We start from the raw sequence: 20,598 nt of genomic DNA, 5'->3' as shown, positions 1-20,598 counted from the left end.
ACCTTGATCTCAGACTTCTAGCTTCCACAACAGTGAGGAAATAAGTTTCTGTGGTTTAAGCCACCCAGTCTGTGACACTTTGTTATGGCAGCCCTAGCAAATAATAAGAATAAATCTAATTTCCTTTAACCACCACTGTAAATCCTGGAGGTCCCATCCTTCCCCAGAAGCAACAACTGATCCCAGTTTGGTGTGTATCTGTCCAGTCCATGCACTAATAAACAAAAATATCTCTTAAAAAACCCACAAAAATGTCGAATTGTTTATAATACAATTAATAATACCAAATAATACAATTTGTTTATATAAATTTTCGTAATATAATTAATAATACAAAATAATACACTTTGTTTATATAAATGGCTTACTGTATATTTCTTTCTTCAATTTGCCTTATTTTTTAATTCAATAATACTCGAGATCTAACTTCATGTCACATAGCATTCCATAACACCTCATCACGATGGATATTTAGATTATGTCCAATGTTTTGGTATTACAACATAGCTACAATGAGTATCCTTGCACCTTTCTCCTTGTGCATATCTGTGAATGTTTCTCCAAGATAAATATCTAGAAATAGATATGCAGAGTCATGCACATATTTAGTTTTACCAGATATTTCCAAAATGAATCCCAAAGTGGCTGTAACAAAAACATCATATGAGTTTACCAGGTCCTACAATCTCAGAGAAATATTGTACTTGCATTTTCACTGATCTGGTGGGGAAATGATACCTTGTTTTAATTTACATTTCCCTGATTAGTAAGCCAAAATGCTTCTATTTAAACTCTCAATTTGTAACTAATGGAAATCCATTCAGAAATTGACATAATTCCAAACTTTTATTGCTACTTAATTATAAGAATAAAAATTAATTTTGACATGCTGTGATATGTAGACATTAATATTTTCCTTCCTATTCCAGTTGCTTACTAAAGCAACCATTGAATATATTTCTCATTTATATTCCATTGGTGAGGAAGTGTGATCATATTTTATATTTTGTAGTTTATTTTTACTTTTTTATTGCTCATTAGCATCATAACTTGAGGAAAAGAGAAAAAGTATAAAATTAATGTGTTTCCTGATTGGTAACTACGGTTTTAAATTGGAAGAATAAATACTACAATTATGGCTTCATAATCTTCATGCATTTTCAGCTCTATTTACATTATATTTTTCTTGATATTAACTCAATTAACTTCTTCAATAGGCTGATTTCTATCCAGCTGGAGCCCAAAGCCAAGATACAAAGAAATTGCAAGACAATGTGAGGTGGGGAAAGGATGGAAGTAGTTTTCAATTTATAGCTGAAAACACCTCCCTTTGTAATAATGTAGGTTAGGCATTAGAGAACTTTTTATACTCTCCCCACAAGGATTTTATGAAATTCTTTTATGCCACTGTTCCTAAGTGATGAGCTTTGGCATTCGTAAGGTTGTTCTCATCTTAGGAAAAAGCCCTGTGGAAATCTTTGACCCTAGTTCCATTTTCCTTACTGCTAACAATTTTCTTTTTAAAATCAATATCTGGTTCTATCATTTAGGGGACCATAAAACATTTCACCCAGACCAAGTCACTTTTGAAAGTGAAAGGTTGTATTATCAATAATGCCAGGGTAGCAGGAGGAAACCAAGTCATGTCCTGGCAACTGAGATGTATGGTCACCCTCCCCCTCTCATCCTAACATCCCTCCAGGTCACCTCTTGGCCATCTGGGGCAAATTCAAAATTTGCAAGGCGTTCCATAGCATCTTTGTGATTTGACCTCTCGCTATTGATCCCACTTCATTCTTCAGCCACTCTCCAACCTATACTCCTTCCCCTGACCACACATAACTCTCTCAAGATTTTGTTCAGGCTGTTTCATGTAGCTCCAATGCATTTTCTCCTCCCATTTGGCTGCCTAGCAAATTTGTATTCATCCTTCAATAATCAGATTCAATAGTACCTCTTCCTGGAAGCTCTCTCTGCCTAAGGGCTTTTAAGGCACACCCACCACTGTAACACTGCTATTGTAATAACTGATTGGCCTATAATCCTCTGTCCCAAACTCTTGGGACATGATGTGTTCCAAAAATTTTTATTATTTTCTTTTGGATATTAGAAAGGTAAAATGGTACATATTATCTAGGATAACATCCAGTAACCAAACACATTAATACATCTGTAATGAAATGTATGAATTAGTCACACTGAGTGGGATTATGGAAGACCGTAAGCAGCTTAATGCCAAATCAGGTAAGGTGTTGATGCCAATTACCACAATTTACGAAATAATTTTCAGTTTTCAGAGGTTCTGAGGTTTCTTAACGGTGGATAAGGGATTGTGGATCTGTACTTATTTTGCTTCTCCAAATGTTCCTATCCGACCAATATACTCACTCCCTGATCCTTCAAAGCAGAAACCAAATTTATTCACCTTTTTATTTTTAGTGTCTAGGCTACATCACATGGTCAAAAAAGGTTTATGGAGCTACTGAATACATATTTTGGAAGTTATCTGAAAAGGTACTCAAATATCTGTGAATTTCAAGGTGGCTGGATGACTAAATGTTGAGAGATTTGGCGAGAATATGCAGAAAACCTTCTACGATGAAGAAAGTATAAGATAGTTTTACTGTGGAACCATTTAGACTTGGGTTCAAATGTCAACTCCACCACTGTGTGACTTTGTACAAGTTGTTTAGGCTTTAAGAACCTCTGCGAAATACAGGTATTGATATTTATCTCATAGGAACGCTGTGAGGTTTAAATAAGGAAATGAATGTAAAGTGTTTAGCATTGTAATTTGCATAATAAGTGCAACAATGGGTTGCTATTATTACCAACTATTTATTTTTCTTTAAACGAGAGTACCTAGGGGAAAAGGCATGGGTATGGATTTGGTGTGGATTGAATGGTGATTCACAGATTAATAAGAAGAGGAGAAATTTCTCTTCTGATGATATTCGGTACTGAAAGGAGTGAATTTGTTTATAATGGAGACCAAAATTTCTAAGTAAATATTAACATTTCAGGAAGCTAATAAATAACATTCCATTTTACTACCCATTTATGCTCAGAACAACTAAGAGGCAGACACAGTGTTCAAGCAGGTAGCAATTAAAATACTAGGGAATATCAGCTTAGGTCTATCAGAAAGTGGACTTGCTAATATATCACCTTGAATTAATCAGACTTGCCCATACAGTCACAGGCCTGGCTGGACAATCACAGATGTTCCCCATGGGGACTTGACCCTGTAAAAACTTTACTACATGGAGGAGTAGAGAATATTTGTTTCCTGAGGATATGAGGCTTACACCTCAAAGAAGGGGGAAACAAGTAAGTCATTTCTCAGGGATGGGGGTGAGTCACAATTCCATGATTATTCCTACCTTGTATCTCCTTCCATTAAGAGACATAAAGCAAGGGCGAAAGGGATTTCCCCTGAACAGCAAAAAGTGAAAGAAGTTGGATTAATTAGAATTTTATCCTGAAAAATGAAACTAAAATTATAAAAACAAGCTTATTGTATTTTATATATTTTTACATTGTTTGCTACTGGAATTATGACTAATTACTAAAAGTATTAAAAAATAAAATCAAGTGATTCATACTTAGGTCTTTATGACTTTTTTTTCAATAAAATTTAACAAAGCAAAAAAGAATCTGACTATCAAAAGATTAAGGGAGGATCTGGGAGAACTTACAAAGTCATCAAAATGTTTTAAATGATTCTTTATGATTGTAATTCAACATTTAACCATGATATGATGGATACGAGTCTGAATTTACTTCAAAGAAAAATAAGTAGCCCCAGAAACATTTTTAAGTCAAGGTATTGATAAGCTTGGATATGCATTTCAGATATAACATTCTGGCTAGGGAGAAGATAAAAGTGGAGGCCAGAATAGAAGAGGAAAAGCTAGTTAACAGATTACAATAGTCATCCACATGAGAGATTATAATGGTTCTGAATGACAGTTGCTGAAGCGGGAAAAAAGCAGATTCAGGAGTTACTTGGGAAGTTAAAACTCTAGTGGAGTATGAAGATTCAAGGACAAGAACGTCAACTAGAATTTTGGTGTAGTGAACACAATGTAGTCTACACAGAAGCCAAAATATAATGATGTGCATGAGAAATTTATATAATATTATAAACCAATGTTACCTCAATAAAAAATTAATTTAAAAAAATGCGACACATTGGGAGACTAATAGGGTGATGAAGTAAGGAAACCATGACTTCAGCCTTGGCCATATTGAGTTTGAAGTACTTGTGGTCATGCAAGTAGTAAGCTGTTGGTCATGCATGACTGCAACTCAAGATTAACCTGAAGGACTTAGATTGTGGAATCTGAATCCATGAAAGAGAAGATAAAAGCTCTTCAACAGAATCCTGAGTACACTAATATTTAAAGAAAGACAATTTTAAGGAACAAAGAGCCTGCATGCATAGAAGACTAAGAAAGAGTAGAAGTATGAAAAAAAACAATCAGGTCAACGTGTTTTCATAGAAGTTTGGAGAAGAATGTTTTAAAAAGTGGCTAAGAATGTAAAAAGTTACAATAAGTTCAGTTAAAACAAGGGTTGACAAATAACCATTAACTTTAACAAGTAAGTCTTTAGTGAATTCGACGAGATTAGTGAAGCAAAGGCATGTCAACTAGATTAATATGGTTTAATAAATTAATGGAAGTGAAGAAGTAGATCCTATGAGAGTAGATAATTCCATCAGGAAGCTGGATTTAGGCCAGGAGGAGAGAGAGAGCAATAACTAGACTAGCACATAAAGTTGATGAAGGTGTTTTTATTAGGATGTTTTAAAACTTGTAGGAAGCATGTTTTAAAACTTGTAGGAAGGAATCAGTAGACAGAAGAGATAGAAAGTTAAGCAGAATAAATAATTAATAGCAAAGTCCCATAAAAGATGACAATGGATGGGGTCTGAAGCAAAGAGGATTGGATCACTCTTTCCTTTGTAAGAAAAAGAGGATGGTTCTGGAATCAGGTAAGTTCATAGGTCTCTGCATAAGAAGTCAACTGAATTCTTGTTTATAAATACTATTTTCTCTCCAAAGTAGGAGTTAGGTCAACTGCCAGTTATTTTGGGATATTTGGGCACAGTTTGGAATATTTAAATAGAGTGGGAAACATTTGTAAAGAAGAGAAAATTGAATAGGAAAACATGTCTGGTCAGAATTGAGGGTTCTTTTGAAATTGGATACTAATAGAGTGATACTAGTCTGCCTGGTTTTAAAATCTCCTAAATATTCAGTAGCTTTGGTGTAGGGACAGAGAAGCAGATGAATTTATCTATGAATGAGGTCACCCACCTCACCTGCCCCCTGCCACCCAGAAGGATGTGATAAACCTCAAAGGAGAAAATAATTGCAATGATGAAATGATGTATCATAAGTATGATGCCATATTTATTGACAGGAAATTCACAGAGAAGTAGAAAGGTGAATGAATTGGAGTTTCCAAATGAGAAAGATGAAAGCATAGGAGCTTTTGGTTGGGGATTGGGGAGGTAAGGTGGAGAAGAGGAGATCACTGAGGGAAAGGGGCCAACCATTGGGAGGCCAAGGTGACGAATATGAATGGCTTGTCTTCTCCACACAGACTTTGATGTAACCCATTGCAATGGGCCAACTTGATGAGTAGGATAGGATCTCTCTAGCTTAAATCTTCAATGTCTCTGGATAACTGAACAGAATCCATTATATGACATTCATCCTATTATATCTTGATAAGACTAAGAGTTAATGAAATTTATAGAAGTTAGATTACGTTCTGAGATCATCAGGTTTAACACTGCTCAAACTCTGGTTTGATTACATACATATCCATGACCATTGCTCCACCACTACTTATCTGTCTGTCTGACTGTATATCTCTGACTCATTTTTGCTAGAAAGATCTTACTCTTTTATCATGTCTTAATATCTCAAAAAAAGTGACATCGTTCTAAAAAACCGAGAAAAGACAACGACCATGAGAAAATAGAGTAAGCCAAAAAATGCTAATTCCTCAGAAACTTTTAGTAAAGCAGAACTTTGCTAAAGTCTATATAACCAGACCATAACATTTGCATGGTCCTATTCATTGTGGCTTGTGAATACTGTTAGGTCTAATTACCTACTACCCATGCAGATGGCTATGATCGTGCAGAAAGGCATAGACCAACCGGCATGCTCTCAACTCCAATTACCATTATCTTAGTTGATATTCTTATCTGTGTCTTTCTGTATCATATATTTTTTTTAATTTTAAAATTCTAGTTCTTTAATTTTCAAAATGTACAAAAAAGTGATTTCTCATAATCACTAATTATAATTCAGTTCACAGATATAAGTCTTTTGTTTCTTTGGTTGCTTCCCTTTGTTGCCTGACCACAGACCACGTTTATGGCATCATTCTGTAGAAAGAGAAGAGGAATAAAACTCAAATCAGGAACTCTTATTCAAAGAAAGTTGAGGCAACTTCCTCAGGAAAGCTACTTCTGAGATGAAAATTGGGAATTATCTTTGAAGTTAATGTATTTATACTATTGATGTGGTATAACTATTATAACAGGGCATAATTATGATTTCTGTGAGAAGAAATCAAATTAATAGTGGCTTAAATAAGACAGAAGTTTATTTCTCTCTCATGTAATCGATTGTCCCAGCATAAGCAGGCCAGGGCAGATACAGCAACTTCAAGGTATCTGGAAGCCTGGCTTCTTCTGTATTTTTGCTTTGTTATTCAAAGGTTTTTGCCTTCTCCTTAAAGTCCAAGATGGCAAGTTACCATGTCCACATTCCAGACAGCTTGACGGAAGAAGAATAACAAGGGAAAAGGGAAGGTGAGGGTATGTCCTTTCAATTTAAGGGCACAACCTGGACATAGTGCGCATCACTGCTGCCAACATTGCAATGGTCAGAACTAGTCATGTGGCTGCACCAAACTACAAGGGAGGCTGAGAAAAGTTGTCCTTTTCCAATTTCTTTTAAAAAAATTTTAATCCTACCACATACCCAACTAAAAATAAAGGATTCTAATACTGTGAAACAGAAGGGGGAAATGAATACTGGGAAACAACTAGCAGTCTCTTCTTCATCTATAAATCCAATATATAATCATTCAATGTACTTACCTTTGCAACAATGCCTCTTATAATTTCCATTTTAATTGTATTGACTTTTGCCTTTCTCTTGAATTTCAGTAAATGATAAAAAACTTTATACTAACACCATATTTAATTGATTATAAAATGCATATTTTTAAACATTTTCGTTTTCTGAAATCAGAATGTAGATTAGTATCGATGGCTTGTTACAATCACTGGTAGCTAAGATGTAATTGTGTCATAGTTTTCTCTGTTTGTGTATGTGCTAAAGCAAAAGCATCAACACTGGAAGTCCTAGAATGAGTCGAAGTGGCTTGGAAGAAAATACTGGAGTAAACAGTGAAGCACACCCTTAACCCTTAAAGCTAAACTTTTGTTGGGAATAGGTGGGGAAGACAGTGAGTCAGATGAGTTTGGCAACATTGCAAACACTCCACATAACTGTACAGATAGCTTTAGAGCACAACACCAATGCCCTTTACATCTTTTATCAATTCTGTTAAGAAAAGAGAATGCATCATTAACACTCTTGACAGCATTCTTGATGGCATCAAGTCCAATAATGACTGGAAAAACAAAGGCATCACCAATTCTGAATTAAAGCCATTCAGAAAAGTCAGACTCAGAATTTTAATTTTAAAATTATTTTAACCCATTTATGTCTTTTATATTTTCCTTATGTTTGTACAAAAGTGATATATTATTTAAAAAGCTATGTCTAAGTTTTAAAAGAAGTATTTCCATAAGTATGAAATAAAAATTCTATGTGATAAGAAAGCATAGTCATAATTTAATTAGCAACATTCTTTTTCCTGTTTTGGTACCACATAAAATAATGGTGCATCCTATGATAGTCTCTTAGATTCAACCAAATATGGTACTAAACATGCTATTAAAATATCCAAATTTATAAAAAAAACTTTACATATGTTCATAATTGAGTAAGTAATTTATCGTGATTGTATATTAATTCTACATTTACATTAACTTGAATTATGCACAGCATTTAATTAATGGTACCAGTACATTTTAATGTCTGGCACAATAGCTTTCATATAGTACAGTGCTCAATAAATATTTGTTGAATAAAAGCATAATGCTAAAACCACCTCAGATATAATAACAACTCAGGCTGTAACATATTAGAAATGATAATAAGCTTCTTAATATTGTTTTGTCCATTATTCCTGTAAATCTGTGACTACTGAAACAGAACTAAAGGAATAATGAAGACGGAAGGGAAAACAACAGTCCTTGCTGTTTGATTAGAATAATTCTGCAATATGAACAAATTGACATTCACAAGGTTTTTTAAATTGACTGTCATATTCTCTATTCAATAAGGGAATGTAAAATTAAACAGTAGATCATAACACACTTCAGGATCTACCTGAATAAGAAAAAAAAGTTAATATCAGTTCTTTTTTCTCTTCTCCCCCGTAGCATATACATATACAAGTAGCATATACATATTTTGTATGTATAGATATATGTATACATGTATGGACATGTAGCATAGACAGTAGACATTTAGGATATTTAACATCAGGAGGATAAAGAAAACTACCTTATTAGCTAATAACAAGGAGCCATCTCTTCAGTTAAGGGACTCTGTTTCCAAACTTAGCTAGTGTTGGGTATCCCACCGACAGAAGAAATTGGTATTGTACAAATTAGAAACAAGCAAAATAATTTACTGACCTTTAATAATAACATTCCCTATTAGGAAGTCTAGTTTTCTTTAACACATTCATAGTAATTATACTTTAGGATCTTTGAATGGATGACACTCAGCTCTTTTCCACTGTAATATTTTGTCTCCAGTGCCCCACGGTACTGACTTTTAAAACAATTTAACTGGTAATATAATATCTGTTTCATTATAGAATTATTTATGAACATATAAAAGGAATTATATTTATAATTGTGTGAGTTCACGGTTGTGCATTTCAAACACTAAAATCTTTTACATGATTTTACTGTTGAAACAAATCAATTATATTTGGGCAAGCATATGAGTAAACACTTGGCACACTTAATTGCACATGCATGCATATACTCAAGTAAGAAAAATGAAGAATATTGTGTCTCATATTTGGATGACAGCAAATCTAATAAAAAGAAAGTTTGAGATTTGAGTCATAATCACACACTGAGAAATCTTATTGATACCTTCCAACATGCCACTAATTATAGCCAATAGTATAATAATAGCTAAGAGCCTATCTTTACAAACATTGGTTTAGTGCCCTTTAACACCAAGGATGCCCCAAGATCTCTTCTTATTCCTACTGTTTGTTGAAGCTAAGATCAGATCTAAGGAGCCCTGGGTTCTTATCCTAGCTCCATCACTAACTAGCGATTTGAGGGCAAGCTGCTAACTTTTCCTGCTTTAGTTTTCACAATTGCGAAATGATGATTTCTAGTTCTAACTGAAATTACTAATAGCAATTTGAATACTGATATGATTATTCTTCTCATGCTACTTTCTACTTAAGCAAACAGGCTTTCCCTTTACTATCGTAAATGGACATATTAAACAGACATTCCCACTTTCTAGAACTTCAATAAACTCAATACATTTATTATGCAACACTTACGAATTTAGCCATTGGATCATAACTCTACCTGAACATACTCTGAGGAAAGTCAATGGACATCCATATGATGTTCAGTTGCTTTTTCATGAGTATGTATGTGGCTCATTATATGCGAGCTTTTAAATGCTTCAAGTGCTCTAACGTCTGTCATTATCATAAACTAAATATTTTGTATGCCTATCTACATAAGATACTGTATTGGGCATTGGAGACAGAAAGACACAAATATATACAATTTAGTTTCAGAAGGTATTTGGAGATTATTAAATAGCACCCATCATTTTACACATAAGGAAACTGAGGTTTCTTGAGAATATATTCATTAATTCAACTATTCATTCTTTCATTCATTCAACAAATATTTATTAAGACTCTAGTAGGAGCCACAGATTTTTCTAGACACTGAGGATAAAACAGTAAACAAACCACTGCCCTTGAAGACCTTATATTCTATTGACTTAATACGTATGTCATTAGTAGAATAAAATATAGACCAGGAAGTACACAATTACATTTTCAAAATGTAGATCATTTTGGATCCAGCCCGGCGGCATAGTGGTTAAGTTCACGCACTCCATTTTGGCGGCCCGGGGTTCGCTGGTTTGGATCCTGGGCGCCGACCTACACATGGCTCATCAAGTCATGCTCTGGTGGCGTTCCACATACAAAGTAGAGGAAGACTGGCACAGATGTTAGCTCAGGACCAATCTTCCTCACCAAGAAAAAAAAACAGATCATTTTAATTGGCATTAGAAATTCCATTAAACATTCACGATAATGTTTATCTTCTGCCAGAATTTTGTACAAAAAAAAAGCTTGTAAATGAATGCAGATGCATCCCAAATAATGACCATTTTTTTTCCCATAAAACAAAATTACAATGACAATTAGGTTTTAAAGAAAATGTGATTTGAATGAAAATCACTACATGCTTTGTATATAAAGTTTGTATAGGGCCAGCTCGGTGGCGCAAGCAGTTAAGTGCGCATGCTCCGCTGTGGTGGCCCAGGGTTTGCCGGTTTGGATCCCAGGTGCGCAGCGCTGCACCGCTTGGCAAGCCATGCTGTGGCGGCATCCCAAATAGAGTGGAGGAGGATGGGCACGGATGTTGGCCCAGGGCCAGTCTTCCTCAGCAAAAAAAAAGAGGAGGATTGGCAGATGTTAGCACAAGGCTGATCTTCCTCACACACACAAAAAAAATTTTGTATAGACTATAAAGTATAAAGTAGCTATATACTTTTTGTATAAAATCACTCTTGTAAGAATCAGATTTCAGAGATTCACAGCTCGTATAAAGAGGAAATACAGATCTTAATTTGTCTCAAGAAAAAAAAAAGTAAAAAAAAAAAAAAAAACACTGTCAATATTGCCAAAATATTGATGTCTCAGAATTAAGAAAAATAGATGCTTGCTGAGATCTGCTTGGCCTTTGAAGGTCCATTTCCCTTTGGAGCAAATGAGATTAAGCATAATATGTATTGATGATCATGTAAAAATGAGACTAGAAATAGTAGAAGCTGGCCATTCTTCAGTGGAGTAACAATGTGAAGAAAGAAAAACAATCCTCTGATACATCCTTCTTTAAGTGAGCTATAGTTCTGAATTCATTGTGGTTCAATAACTCTTTTTCAGACCTAAAAGTCTCAAGAAAAATTTCAACTATGTTTCTAGATTGTAATTCTTGACATAATCATTAGAACATAAAACTCAGCAGTATAGTGATACAAAAATTATACCTAAATTAGCTGAGTAATCATTTGCTTTGTAGAGAAAATCTATGAAATCCCCCTACTCATTTTAAGCCCTAATGATAGACTTAAAGTGCCTTAATCTTAGAGGAAAATCATGATGTAATTTTTAAAAATTTTACTTAGCCATCTCTTTTCTTATTAGTCAAGTAACTTCAGTGAAATTCTTTGCCATATACCTACTTGCCCCCACATCTAAGAAATTGAAGAACGTGTGTATGAATTTAGAAGAATTGGTTTAAAATTATTTTAGAATTTTCAGTCCCAAAATAAAAGTGTAAAAGCTCAAAATTAAAACATTGATGAGTTAAATGTTTATTTAAAACATTTAAATCAAAGTTGGGGCTATACAATTGTGATCTCACTGTGAGCTTATGTGGGTTTAATTAGCTATGATTTATGAGGTCTGCCTTTCAAGCAACATAGTTTCCGAAAACCTTACCAGCATTTGGATATAGAGCAGCAATTAAAGACTGACCAGAAATGACCCCAAATCCAGTTCAAAAACTATCATGTATATTTAGTCACAGTATATGTGAAAAATAACATTTGAGGCCAATATACTGTTTTGTATTTTGTATTCTAGTATTCTATGTACTAGCATTCTAGTATTAAATCATAGTGTGATTCTATGTATTAGCATTCTAGTATTAAATCATAGTGTGCATTCAGATGAATTTAGTGGGTGACATATCTATTTAGGGGGAGGGGCAGAATCAGTGGTAAAAAGACTCCAGAAATTTGATTTTCTAAAAATTGCACATGATGAACTTTCTAAAGTACTAGTATTGTTGACATCAATAATGTCTCTAATAAACTATTCCAAAAAAGTAAATTAACTAGCATTGGCCGCTGCAGTTTAAGTTTCCACAAATTTTATGCAAATGGGGTATTAGTCAACTTGATTGGTAGATTCTCAATGTCAATAACACTGCTGTTGCTTCTGCTACTGCTGTTATGGTAAAGAGGACAGTAAAGCTTGCTCTTTATTGGCATTTAAAAAAACCAAAAGGATAATATCTTATTTACATATGTGGTTCATAACTTCAATGCAGAATGACTATAATGGGGATTACCTGAATTTCTCTCCCTCCACCCCTATGTGAAAGAATCTAAAAATATACACAGTCTGGAAGCTTGTAATTTTCACTGCAACCTGAGAATAACTGACACCATCTGGGCAGTGCTGATTAACATTCAAAGTAAATAACCATTGTACCATTCAATGTGGATGTCCTCCTACCAATAATGTGCTTCTCATTAGACAAACAGTGAGTAGAAGGATGACCTACTGGAAGTGCTTTTACTTAGGGACCTATAATAAAGGGCACAAGTGCCTAAGTTATAAGAGAATCTACTTTAAAGAACAATGTGAAGCTGAGTGGCTAATTAATATAAAGATTAGATAAATAATCTTTGAATCCACTTCATAGATATCTATACATATTAGGAGTTTATTTGCAGATTAAAGCATTTTACTTGTAACTGTTACATAGATCTACAAATGGAAAATGTAAAGGAATCCTATGCCTCTTTATATCTCATACACAACCTAGTAGAATGTCTTCTTTAGTGATAGCCATTCAATATACATTCATATATTAAATCAAATACCCTATTTGAATAGTATATATTTTCTCTTAAGGGACGAAAAATATCCATGTAAATCTTTCAGATTAATTTTTCCTGACTTTTTGTTCCCAAGGGAAAGTCCAAAAGGAATTAGGACTACCACTACTTCTCATAGTGCTCAAGACAAGCTCAGAACCTGTTCTACAATTCATATACTGTTTTACCTGAAGCTGATATAATTGTGTATTTAGAAAGATTTAGAAGCTAGCAGTTGTTTCCAATCTTCCTAAATTTTCCTCATTACCAGCCATTCTGAGACGTGGAAAACCACTACTTGGCATATGATCGCAAAGGTGGGGGAGGGAGTCGGGAAATTAGTTTTATCCTCAGCATGAACTGTTAAATGACCAAAATATAGGTCTTTAAACTTAAATACTCTCATTTCTTCCACTGTACCCCCTTCCCTGAGTCTTTTCTTTAGCATGTGTCTCATTAAAGACATTTCAGAAGAGCTTATCCAATATCACCACAGAGGACTTGGTCACACTATTTTGAGTGTTCATCGCATGCTTAGCAACCATACCCATGACAGGCATATATACACGACGTTCATCCAGTCCCATCCACTAATAGTTGCGTTTCATACATTCCTAGGAGTTTAATACCTCCTGAACAAATGCAAAAGACTCTGTTGTGTTTATACAGTCACAAAATGTCTAAGTTTCCAGCATGTGGACAGCAGCAATTATGTATCATTCCGCTCCAGGGTCCAAGGAGCAGCATCTCCTCAGGTTCTGCAAGTGCAGACAGAAGCCTCTCTTGGCTCCTGTTGCCATGATCAGAGAATTCCAAAACCCTGCCGATATTCCATTTACATAATGGTATGGAAAAGCTAAACCACATCTATTCCCACCCCCATCCCTTTGTCTTTGGTGGGGGTGGGGGAGTTCACTAAGTGTGCCCTCCTTGGCTCCTTCCCAGCTCGCAGGGCTTTGTGTGGTCGTGCTCGGCTCCGAGCTTAGCGGTCCAGCTTCTGTTGCCCTGGCTACCCTCAACCCAGGAAGCCGGGTCAAGAGACTAAAATGACCGGGAAGCAAAGGGTAAGAAACAAGACCCTAGAGAAGAAATGGCAACCTTCCTTCCAGCTCGATGCCCCAAATCCCGAAACCAGTGCTTGTTTCTCTCCCAAAGCAACAAGTGACCCTCACAAGGCACGCTTGAAACCACGCGGCCCGCAACTCCCGGAGTCCATCTGGTTCGTGTGCACAGCACCACAGGCTGCACAAAACAACCATTGCGCAGGTGTTAAAACCCTTTCCCCCAAGAGTGGGCAAAACAGCCGCTCTGATACGCGTCCCCCCAACCCCCCAGAAAAATCTGTCACCTGAGACTTTTTTCCAGCTCCAGATTTCTGACGGTCGATGTCCTCCTCCATCCCACCCCATTTCTTTCCAAGTTTCCTGAAGAGGTAGGGAGGATGCCTGTGTGACGGGATGCGCCTGAGAGCGCGCGTGTGGAAGGGATCTATAACCTTTTCCCTCTCTTCCACTTACTCTATACGTGCCCTGAGCCTTAGTTGTCGCCTCCAAAAATGGGATCTATAATCCCTGCTGTTTTGCCAACGTTGTCATGAAGCCCTAGAAAACCATACCTATTAAAGGGCTTTCTACACTGTAAAATGCTCGACAGGTTGCATCGCGGGTCGCCGCTATCGGGATCCTTTCTGCTCTCGGAGGCTAAGGCAGCCCCATTTGCGTTCAAGCATGGATTCTCTGCCCCAGCCCCTTCCCCAAGCCCGCAACCCGCCACCCGCGGGACGAGCGAGGGCAGCCCGAGTCCCGCAGGCGAGCGTCTCGGCTCACGGGCAGCGCTCGGCAAGCGGACCGGGCGCCCGCGCTCGCCTCTCCCCTCCGGGAGGGAGACCGGAGGCGTGGGAGAGCGCGGAGAGAGGGGGTGCGGGCGCCAGGGAGCGAGAGTCGGCGCCGGCGGGCGAGGAGCAGACCAGAGAAGTGGGAGAAACCGGGCAGCTGCAAACGAGGAGACAAAACGCGGACAGCCCACGCTCCAAGTCACCAGAAGCCGAACGGAAGGAAGGAGCGAGGTAGGAAGGCGCGGCGTCCCAAAAATGCCCCTGCTGCCGCGCGGCAGGCGCAGAACCGGGAGCTTGGAGCTGAGCGCGCGAGGACGCGAGCGGAGCCCTCCCCCGGTTACCTGTGCTGCCTCCGCCCTGGCTGCCCCTGTCCGGGGGGAAGATGCCCGAGCACTTCTCCCACTCCACCTGGCCCGCGAAGCACAGCTCGGTGACAATGTGCAGCGCCTTCTGGCACAGGCTGCTCACTCCGTCCTCCTGGAAACTCATCGTTTGGCCTCTTTTTCCCGTTAGCCGTCCTTTCCCCTTCCCTTTACCTCTAGGCTGGCCCTTCTTGCGCCCTAAGCCATAGCCCGCCCGTGGGGACTTTGGCCGGAGAGCGCGCTGCTAAGACGCGGCAACTCTTAGGAGCCCCAAATTGGCCCCATGGTGGGAGCGGAGGGCGCAGGGAAAGGCGGAGAGGCTGGGGCGGGAACCTGCGCGCGGCAGTGGCGGCGAGGTTTGTGCCAACTCTCCCGCCGCTCGAGCGAGCCGAGGCGAGCTGGCGAGAGAGACCCGGCATGGAGTGCGCAGGGGAGGGGGGAGACGTAAAAAAGCCGAAGCCCTCGACTCGCAAGAACGCCCCCCTCCTCTTCCCAGAGCGTTTGTGTTTCTGGCGGGTGCCTGGCGGCGGCGCGTCCAATCGCAGCCCGGCGCGGGCCCGGACGACCCGCGGCCGAACGCGCAGCCCCCGCTCCCCAGTCGGCTGGGGAAGGGGTCGGCATCGGAGGAGGGGCGGCCCGGCACCTTTGCTGGGGACCCCTGGTGAGGCCGGGGTGCTCATCTTGGCGCGCAGGGAAGCGGAGAAATCTTTTTCTCTGTACTTTTCCCAGCCTCAATTCCCCCACCCAACCCCCTTGTCTCTCCAACTTGACTACAGATATGTGCTACTCTCCGTGTTCTATCCGGTTCCACTTTTCAGAAAAGTCATTCCAGCTGAAGACAAACCGAAAAAGTTAAATTTAAAAAATGAATAGATGAATAATATAACCAGACATCTATAGGAAGAAGAAGGACGTCCCTGGAAAGCATTTTAAAAATAATTTCTAACGATGATGGTTTAGAGACGGAATATTTAACCCCAGATCTTTTTATTACTAGTAGTGAAATTCACCGTAAGGTACTGTTTATCCAGTTCAGTTTTTCTTTCTTTCTATATTTATTTATAAATACTGCGAATAGGCAAATTTAAATGTATTGCTTTTTTTTCTTTTTTAACCTTCTTAGGAGATCACAAAACGAAATATGTTATTGTATTAATATTCAGTTAGTATTCTGTCGATTAATCCGTAATTGGCAATTGAGAATGTGCAACTTGACTTTTGCAAGTGACTTAAATACTGAAAAAGACAAGGAAGGCATAAGTATTAAAGAGCAGGAGGGTTAAGTTCAAATCTGTCACACACACCTCTTCTTGACCTTGAAGAAATGGCTTTCAGGTCTTCTATTTCAGTCTGTAAAATGAGGGGCTTGAACTCTCCTGTTGTTATAATTCTCTGGGTGCAAATCTCTGATGGAACTAAAGCTGCAAAATAATGCTAATAAACAAGTGTCACAAGGTTACAATAAATGTGTTTACATTGTTTTTAAATCGTTTTCAGGCAGAGTTTGATCCCATATTATAACCTGAGGATTGATTTAACATTTATTAGGTAAGGATTCTTTATTTTTGGAGTGGAATATCCTGAACTTGTTAGCATATTTGTACTACTAGAATAGATAGTCTTGTTTTAAACTGCCAGACAGTTTATGATAAATTACTTCCTCTGTAAGGACACTATGGTAAAGCTTACTATAAATATTAGGCATGGCATCTCAGTAGGTAAGCATTCATTAGTTGAATCATTTTGACCTGATTCATCGGATAATTGGTATCACTAGGACTATTTTTATCATGAATTAAGACAAACTAAAATCTGCAGGCTTCATTTGCTTTTTGTTTTTATGCACATTGATTTGAGTGGTTTTTAGATCAGATTGACTAAGGAAATAATTTCACTATCAATTAAAAAATATTGAATACTGTATGTTCGCAGTGAAGTAACACACTTTAATAAAGCCCTTTTCAATTGTCCTTGCCCTCCAGTCCTCCACAATCGAGAGAGACAGACCCATATAAAACAACCTGCAATGCAATACTGTGCTTTTATATTTGCTGTAGGAATAAACTTGTGTGGGAGGGCCAAATGAGTAATTTATCCTTATACTACTTACCAACTCTAATTGCTTAAGTGGAGTAATGCAGAAGGTCTCTCTAATGACCCCCTCAGGTTTGATTTCGGTGTTAAATATTATTAAGTAAACAAATTCTGAAAATAACTTTCCTGGTATTTATTTATGCTGTTCCTGGCCCCTTGCTGGCCCTCTTACTGCTGTGTTTCCACAACAAGCAGAGTTAATTTCACTTGGATATTCCTTTTTCTGAATCCATTTGTCTGAAATATTTTTGCTTTCATCTAAAATTAATACCATAAGGTTTTGATTTTTTTTTCTTTGTTCTTTAGACCATCTCACAGCTCATTAGCAGGTGAATCAAACCAGTTTTTCTTGTCACTTATTAACAGCTCTGGTAAGAGTCTTAGGAAAAGTAGAAAATGCATTCAAGGTCATTTTTTTTCAGTGCTGAAGGATAAGATGACAAGATTTTTAATGCACAATGTTTAAAATTTTTTTCCAACTATTTCAACTAACAAGAGCCTAACAAGTAAACCACACAGTACAGATTTGCATATCTTTCCCCACCCACATTCTGAAGGAGTTGCTAAAATGGTAAAGGAGGGGAGAGCAGGTTAGACTGATATTTACTGAGCACCATTTGCTATGCAAAGTGCTATATGAGGCATTGATAGTAGAATAGAGGCTGTAAGGGTCTGTGTCACAGCTTCCTTCTGATGACCTCTGCATTAAGTAGAGGAGGAATTGGTTTGGAGGTGAAGAGCCTGACAATTCCCGTGTGAGCTAAGCCAGCCTCTTGAGTGGTAATTTTGAACCTTCAACACTGTGATTTTCTTGTTTGCTCAACTCTCTTCCAATTCTTTCTTTTCCTTTTCCCATGCCCCTTTCAAAATCCAGGGGGGAGGGAGTTATCTTTTTAGGTATAGATCTCCCTAAGGTAAGGGGAATTTGGGAATAATTCCTGAGACTCGGATTTCAAATATTACTTGACCCCTAAGACAGGAATTAAGAAAGTGGGTCAACGAGGGAATCTCAGAGTAGCTGAGGTCAGTTTGAATGAAGATCAGAGACAAATATTAAATTTTAACTTACTTAAAGCTTTCCTACCTTCCTTTTCTGTGTTCTACAGGTAGCTCAGACTCATAAGAGCTCAGTTCTAACTTCTTGTACAGCCTTGGGCCTGCTCCTGCATTCCTTAAGTCAGAGAATGGCATCACCACTCACTCCCAATGGGGATGATGATGGCCAGACTTCTGGTTCCCAAGGGTGGGTATTGCTATTGAGAAGTCCAGTTCTGTCTGACTCCAGATCCTTTTAATCAACTTGATTCATCACTCTGGAAGGTTTGGTGTCTTCTCTTTTTCCATTTTGTTCACTTTGTTCATTCTTCCTGACAGATACTCAGCATTTCAAACAGAGACTCAGTTTTGAGTCCTTCAATTTTGAGAAATTCTATTGATTTATTCCTTCAATAATTCCTCTGCCTTCTATTTTCCCATGTAGTCCCTCCGTGGGACTACATTATGTTGGATTTTTCACCACCAGGATTGAATCTCCAATTTTTGTTTCTCTTGTATTTTCTACCTCTACCACCCCTTACTCCTTGTACTCTAATTTTTGGGAGATTTCTTTGACTTTCTCTTCTGAGCCTTCCATTAAATTACTACAATTTTAGCTATTATAGTTTTAAGATATGCACATTTTTTTGTTTACTGATTTTGTTTCTTATTTCATGGATACATAGTTCATGCTTATTTCTCTGATGATATTAATGATGTTCTTTTTTTGTTTGTTTAGTTGTTGTTCCTCATGCTGTAGGATTTTCTCAGGTGTCTGCTGATATAAACGACTAAATAGAAATGCTCTCCATTTATCTTTGCAACTGAAACCCCAAGTGCATAAGTAAGGCTTATGACCAGTGGGCTTCCCTAAAGGGTGATTCAGGGTATTTTGAATTGGAGCACCTCCAAATATCAGAGAAGGACTATCTAATCTTTCATTAGGGATGTGGGGTAATAATTAAAGTCTGCCTGCTTTTACTTAACCCTCTTTTTTCAATCTGGGGCCTCCTTCTGCCCTCTTGTAGATCTGGTGTTTTGGTCTGGAGCTCTTCTAGTTTAATATTTCCAGGGAAAAACTCTTTTATTTGCAAGTTTGGGAAAGGGTAATCATCTGACCACAAAGAGTTGTGTGGGTGGAGACTTGAGCCCCAAGAAACCTTAAGAATTACACTAACTCCCCACCTTGCCTTTTTTAGCCTCTCACCCTACCGCCATCTTCTGCAGAATCAGTACAAAAGAATCAGTACAAAGTACCTCCATTTCTCTTTTTTTTTATGAGGCTCTGTGAGGTGAAGCCCTCGCTTCTCATTGCTATCTGCCAGGTTTAAGTTCTCTGTGCTCAGCAAGGCCGTTACTGCTCCTTTACCTGCTTCCATCTTATAAACCTGTTGACATCTTTGTACTTTGTCATCTTCTGTGTCCTCTCCTATTCTTTTTGTCCTTTTGGGTTTATAGCTTTTTCTTGCTTTGTTGTCATTTCAGTGTCATTTCAGGAGAGGCAGGAACACGCACGTCTTCCATCCATCGTGTTTAAATGTTTAAAAAGGCAGTTCTGATTGTGTTAATCCCTTTAGAGACATCGAATACTGTGAATGTGGCCTGTAAAGCCCTACCTGCCCTGGGCTCTGCCTATTTTCTATGTGCTTTTCTGAATTCTTCGACTTGGTGCTTTCTTTCCAGTCTCTATTTCTCTTTTGTAGCACATATGATTTAAATCAAATAATTCATTTGATGTAGACTCCGGTGGGTAGAAAACCTTTCTTCCTTTGTCACTGCTCTTCCCCAGATGCCTGGCACTGTGCCAGCAGTAACAGTCAGTCGGGAAATATTTGCTGAATAAATAAATTAATGTACGTCATCTGTTAACCCTATCTTTTCCCCTCTAGTTGTCAGCAATAAAAGCCTTTACTTAGTTGTTTTAGAAACCCCAGCACATAGTAGAAACTGATAAACTCTTCTATTCCGGGGAAGTTAAGAGAAGGGGGATTAGAAGGAAGAGGAAGTGATAATAATGGAAAATGTCCTTTGAGAAGGAAGAAGGTGGTCATTGGTGTCTTAGGAACAGACACCAACTTTTGAGCACCTGCTTTGTGTCAGGTCCGTTATATATTTTATATATATAATTTAATAATGATAAATTCTATTTGCTATACAAAACTAACTACTTCGTAAGCTAATTGTTATAGTAACACGTTTATTAACTCGTTTAGAA

At 37.9% G+C, this 20,598-nt stretch overlaps 1 protein-coding gene across 1 annotated transcript in view; it reads right to left on the bottom strand.

Annotated features, from left to right (window-relative positions):
* Positions 1-15,710, bottom strand: part of SYT10 (synaptotagmin 10) — a 68,574-nt gene extending 52,864 nt beyond the window's left edge. The window contains exon 1 of the mRNA XM_058558517.1: positions 15,234-15,710. Within this exon, the coding sequence (XP_058414500.1) occupies positions 15,234-15,381 (148 nt within the window). The 5' untranslated portion in view covers positions 15,382-15,710. The remainder of the gene's footprint in view (positions 1-15,233) is intronic.
* Positions 15,711-20,598: the final 4,888 nt, after the last annotated feature.

The sequence above is a fragment of the Diceros bicornis genome, chromosome 17, assembly GCF_020826845.1.
Source record: "Diceros bicornis minor isolate mBicDic1 chromosome 17, mDicBic1.mat.cur, whole genome shotgun sequence".
In the NCBI taxonomy this organism is placed as follows: domain Eukaryota; kingdom Metazoa; phylum Chordata; class Mammalia; order Perissodactyla; family Rhinocerotidae; genus Diceros; species Diceros bicornis.
This window is presented reverse-complemented; position numbering and strand designations above follow the sequence as displayed.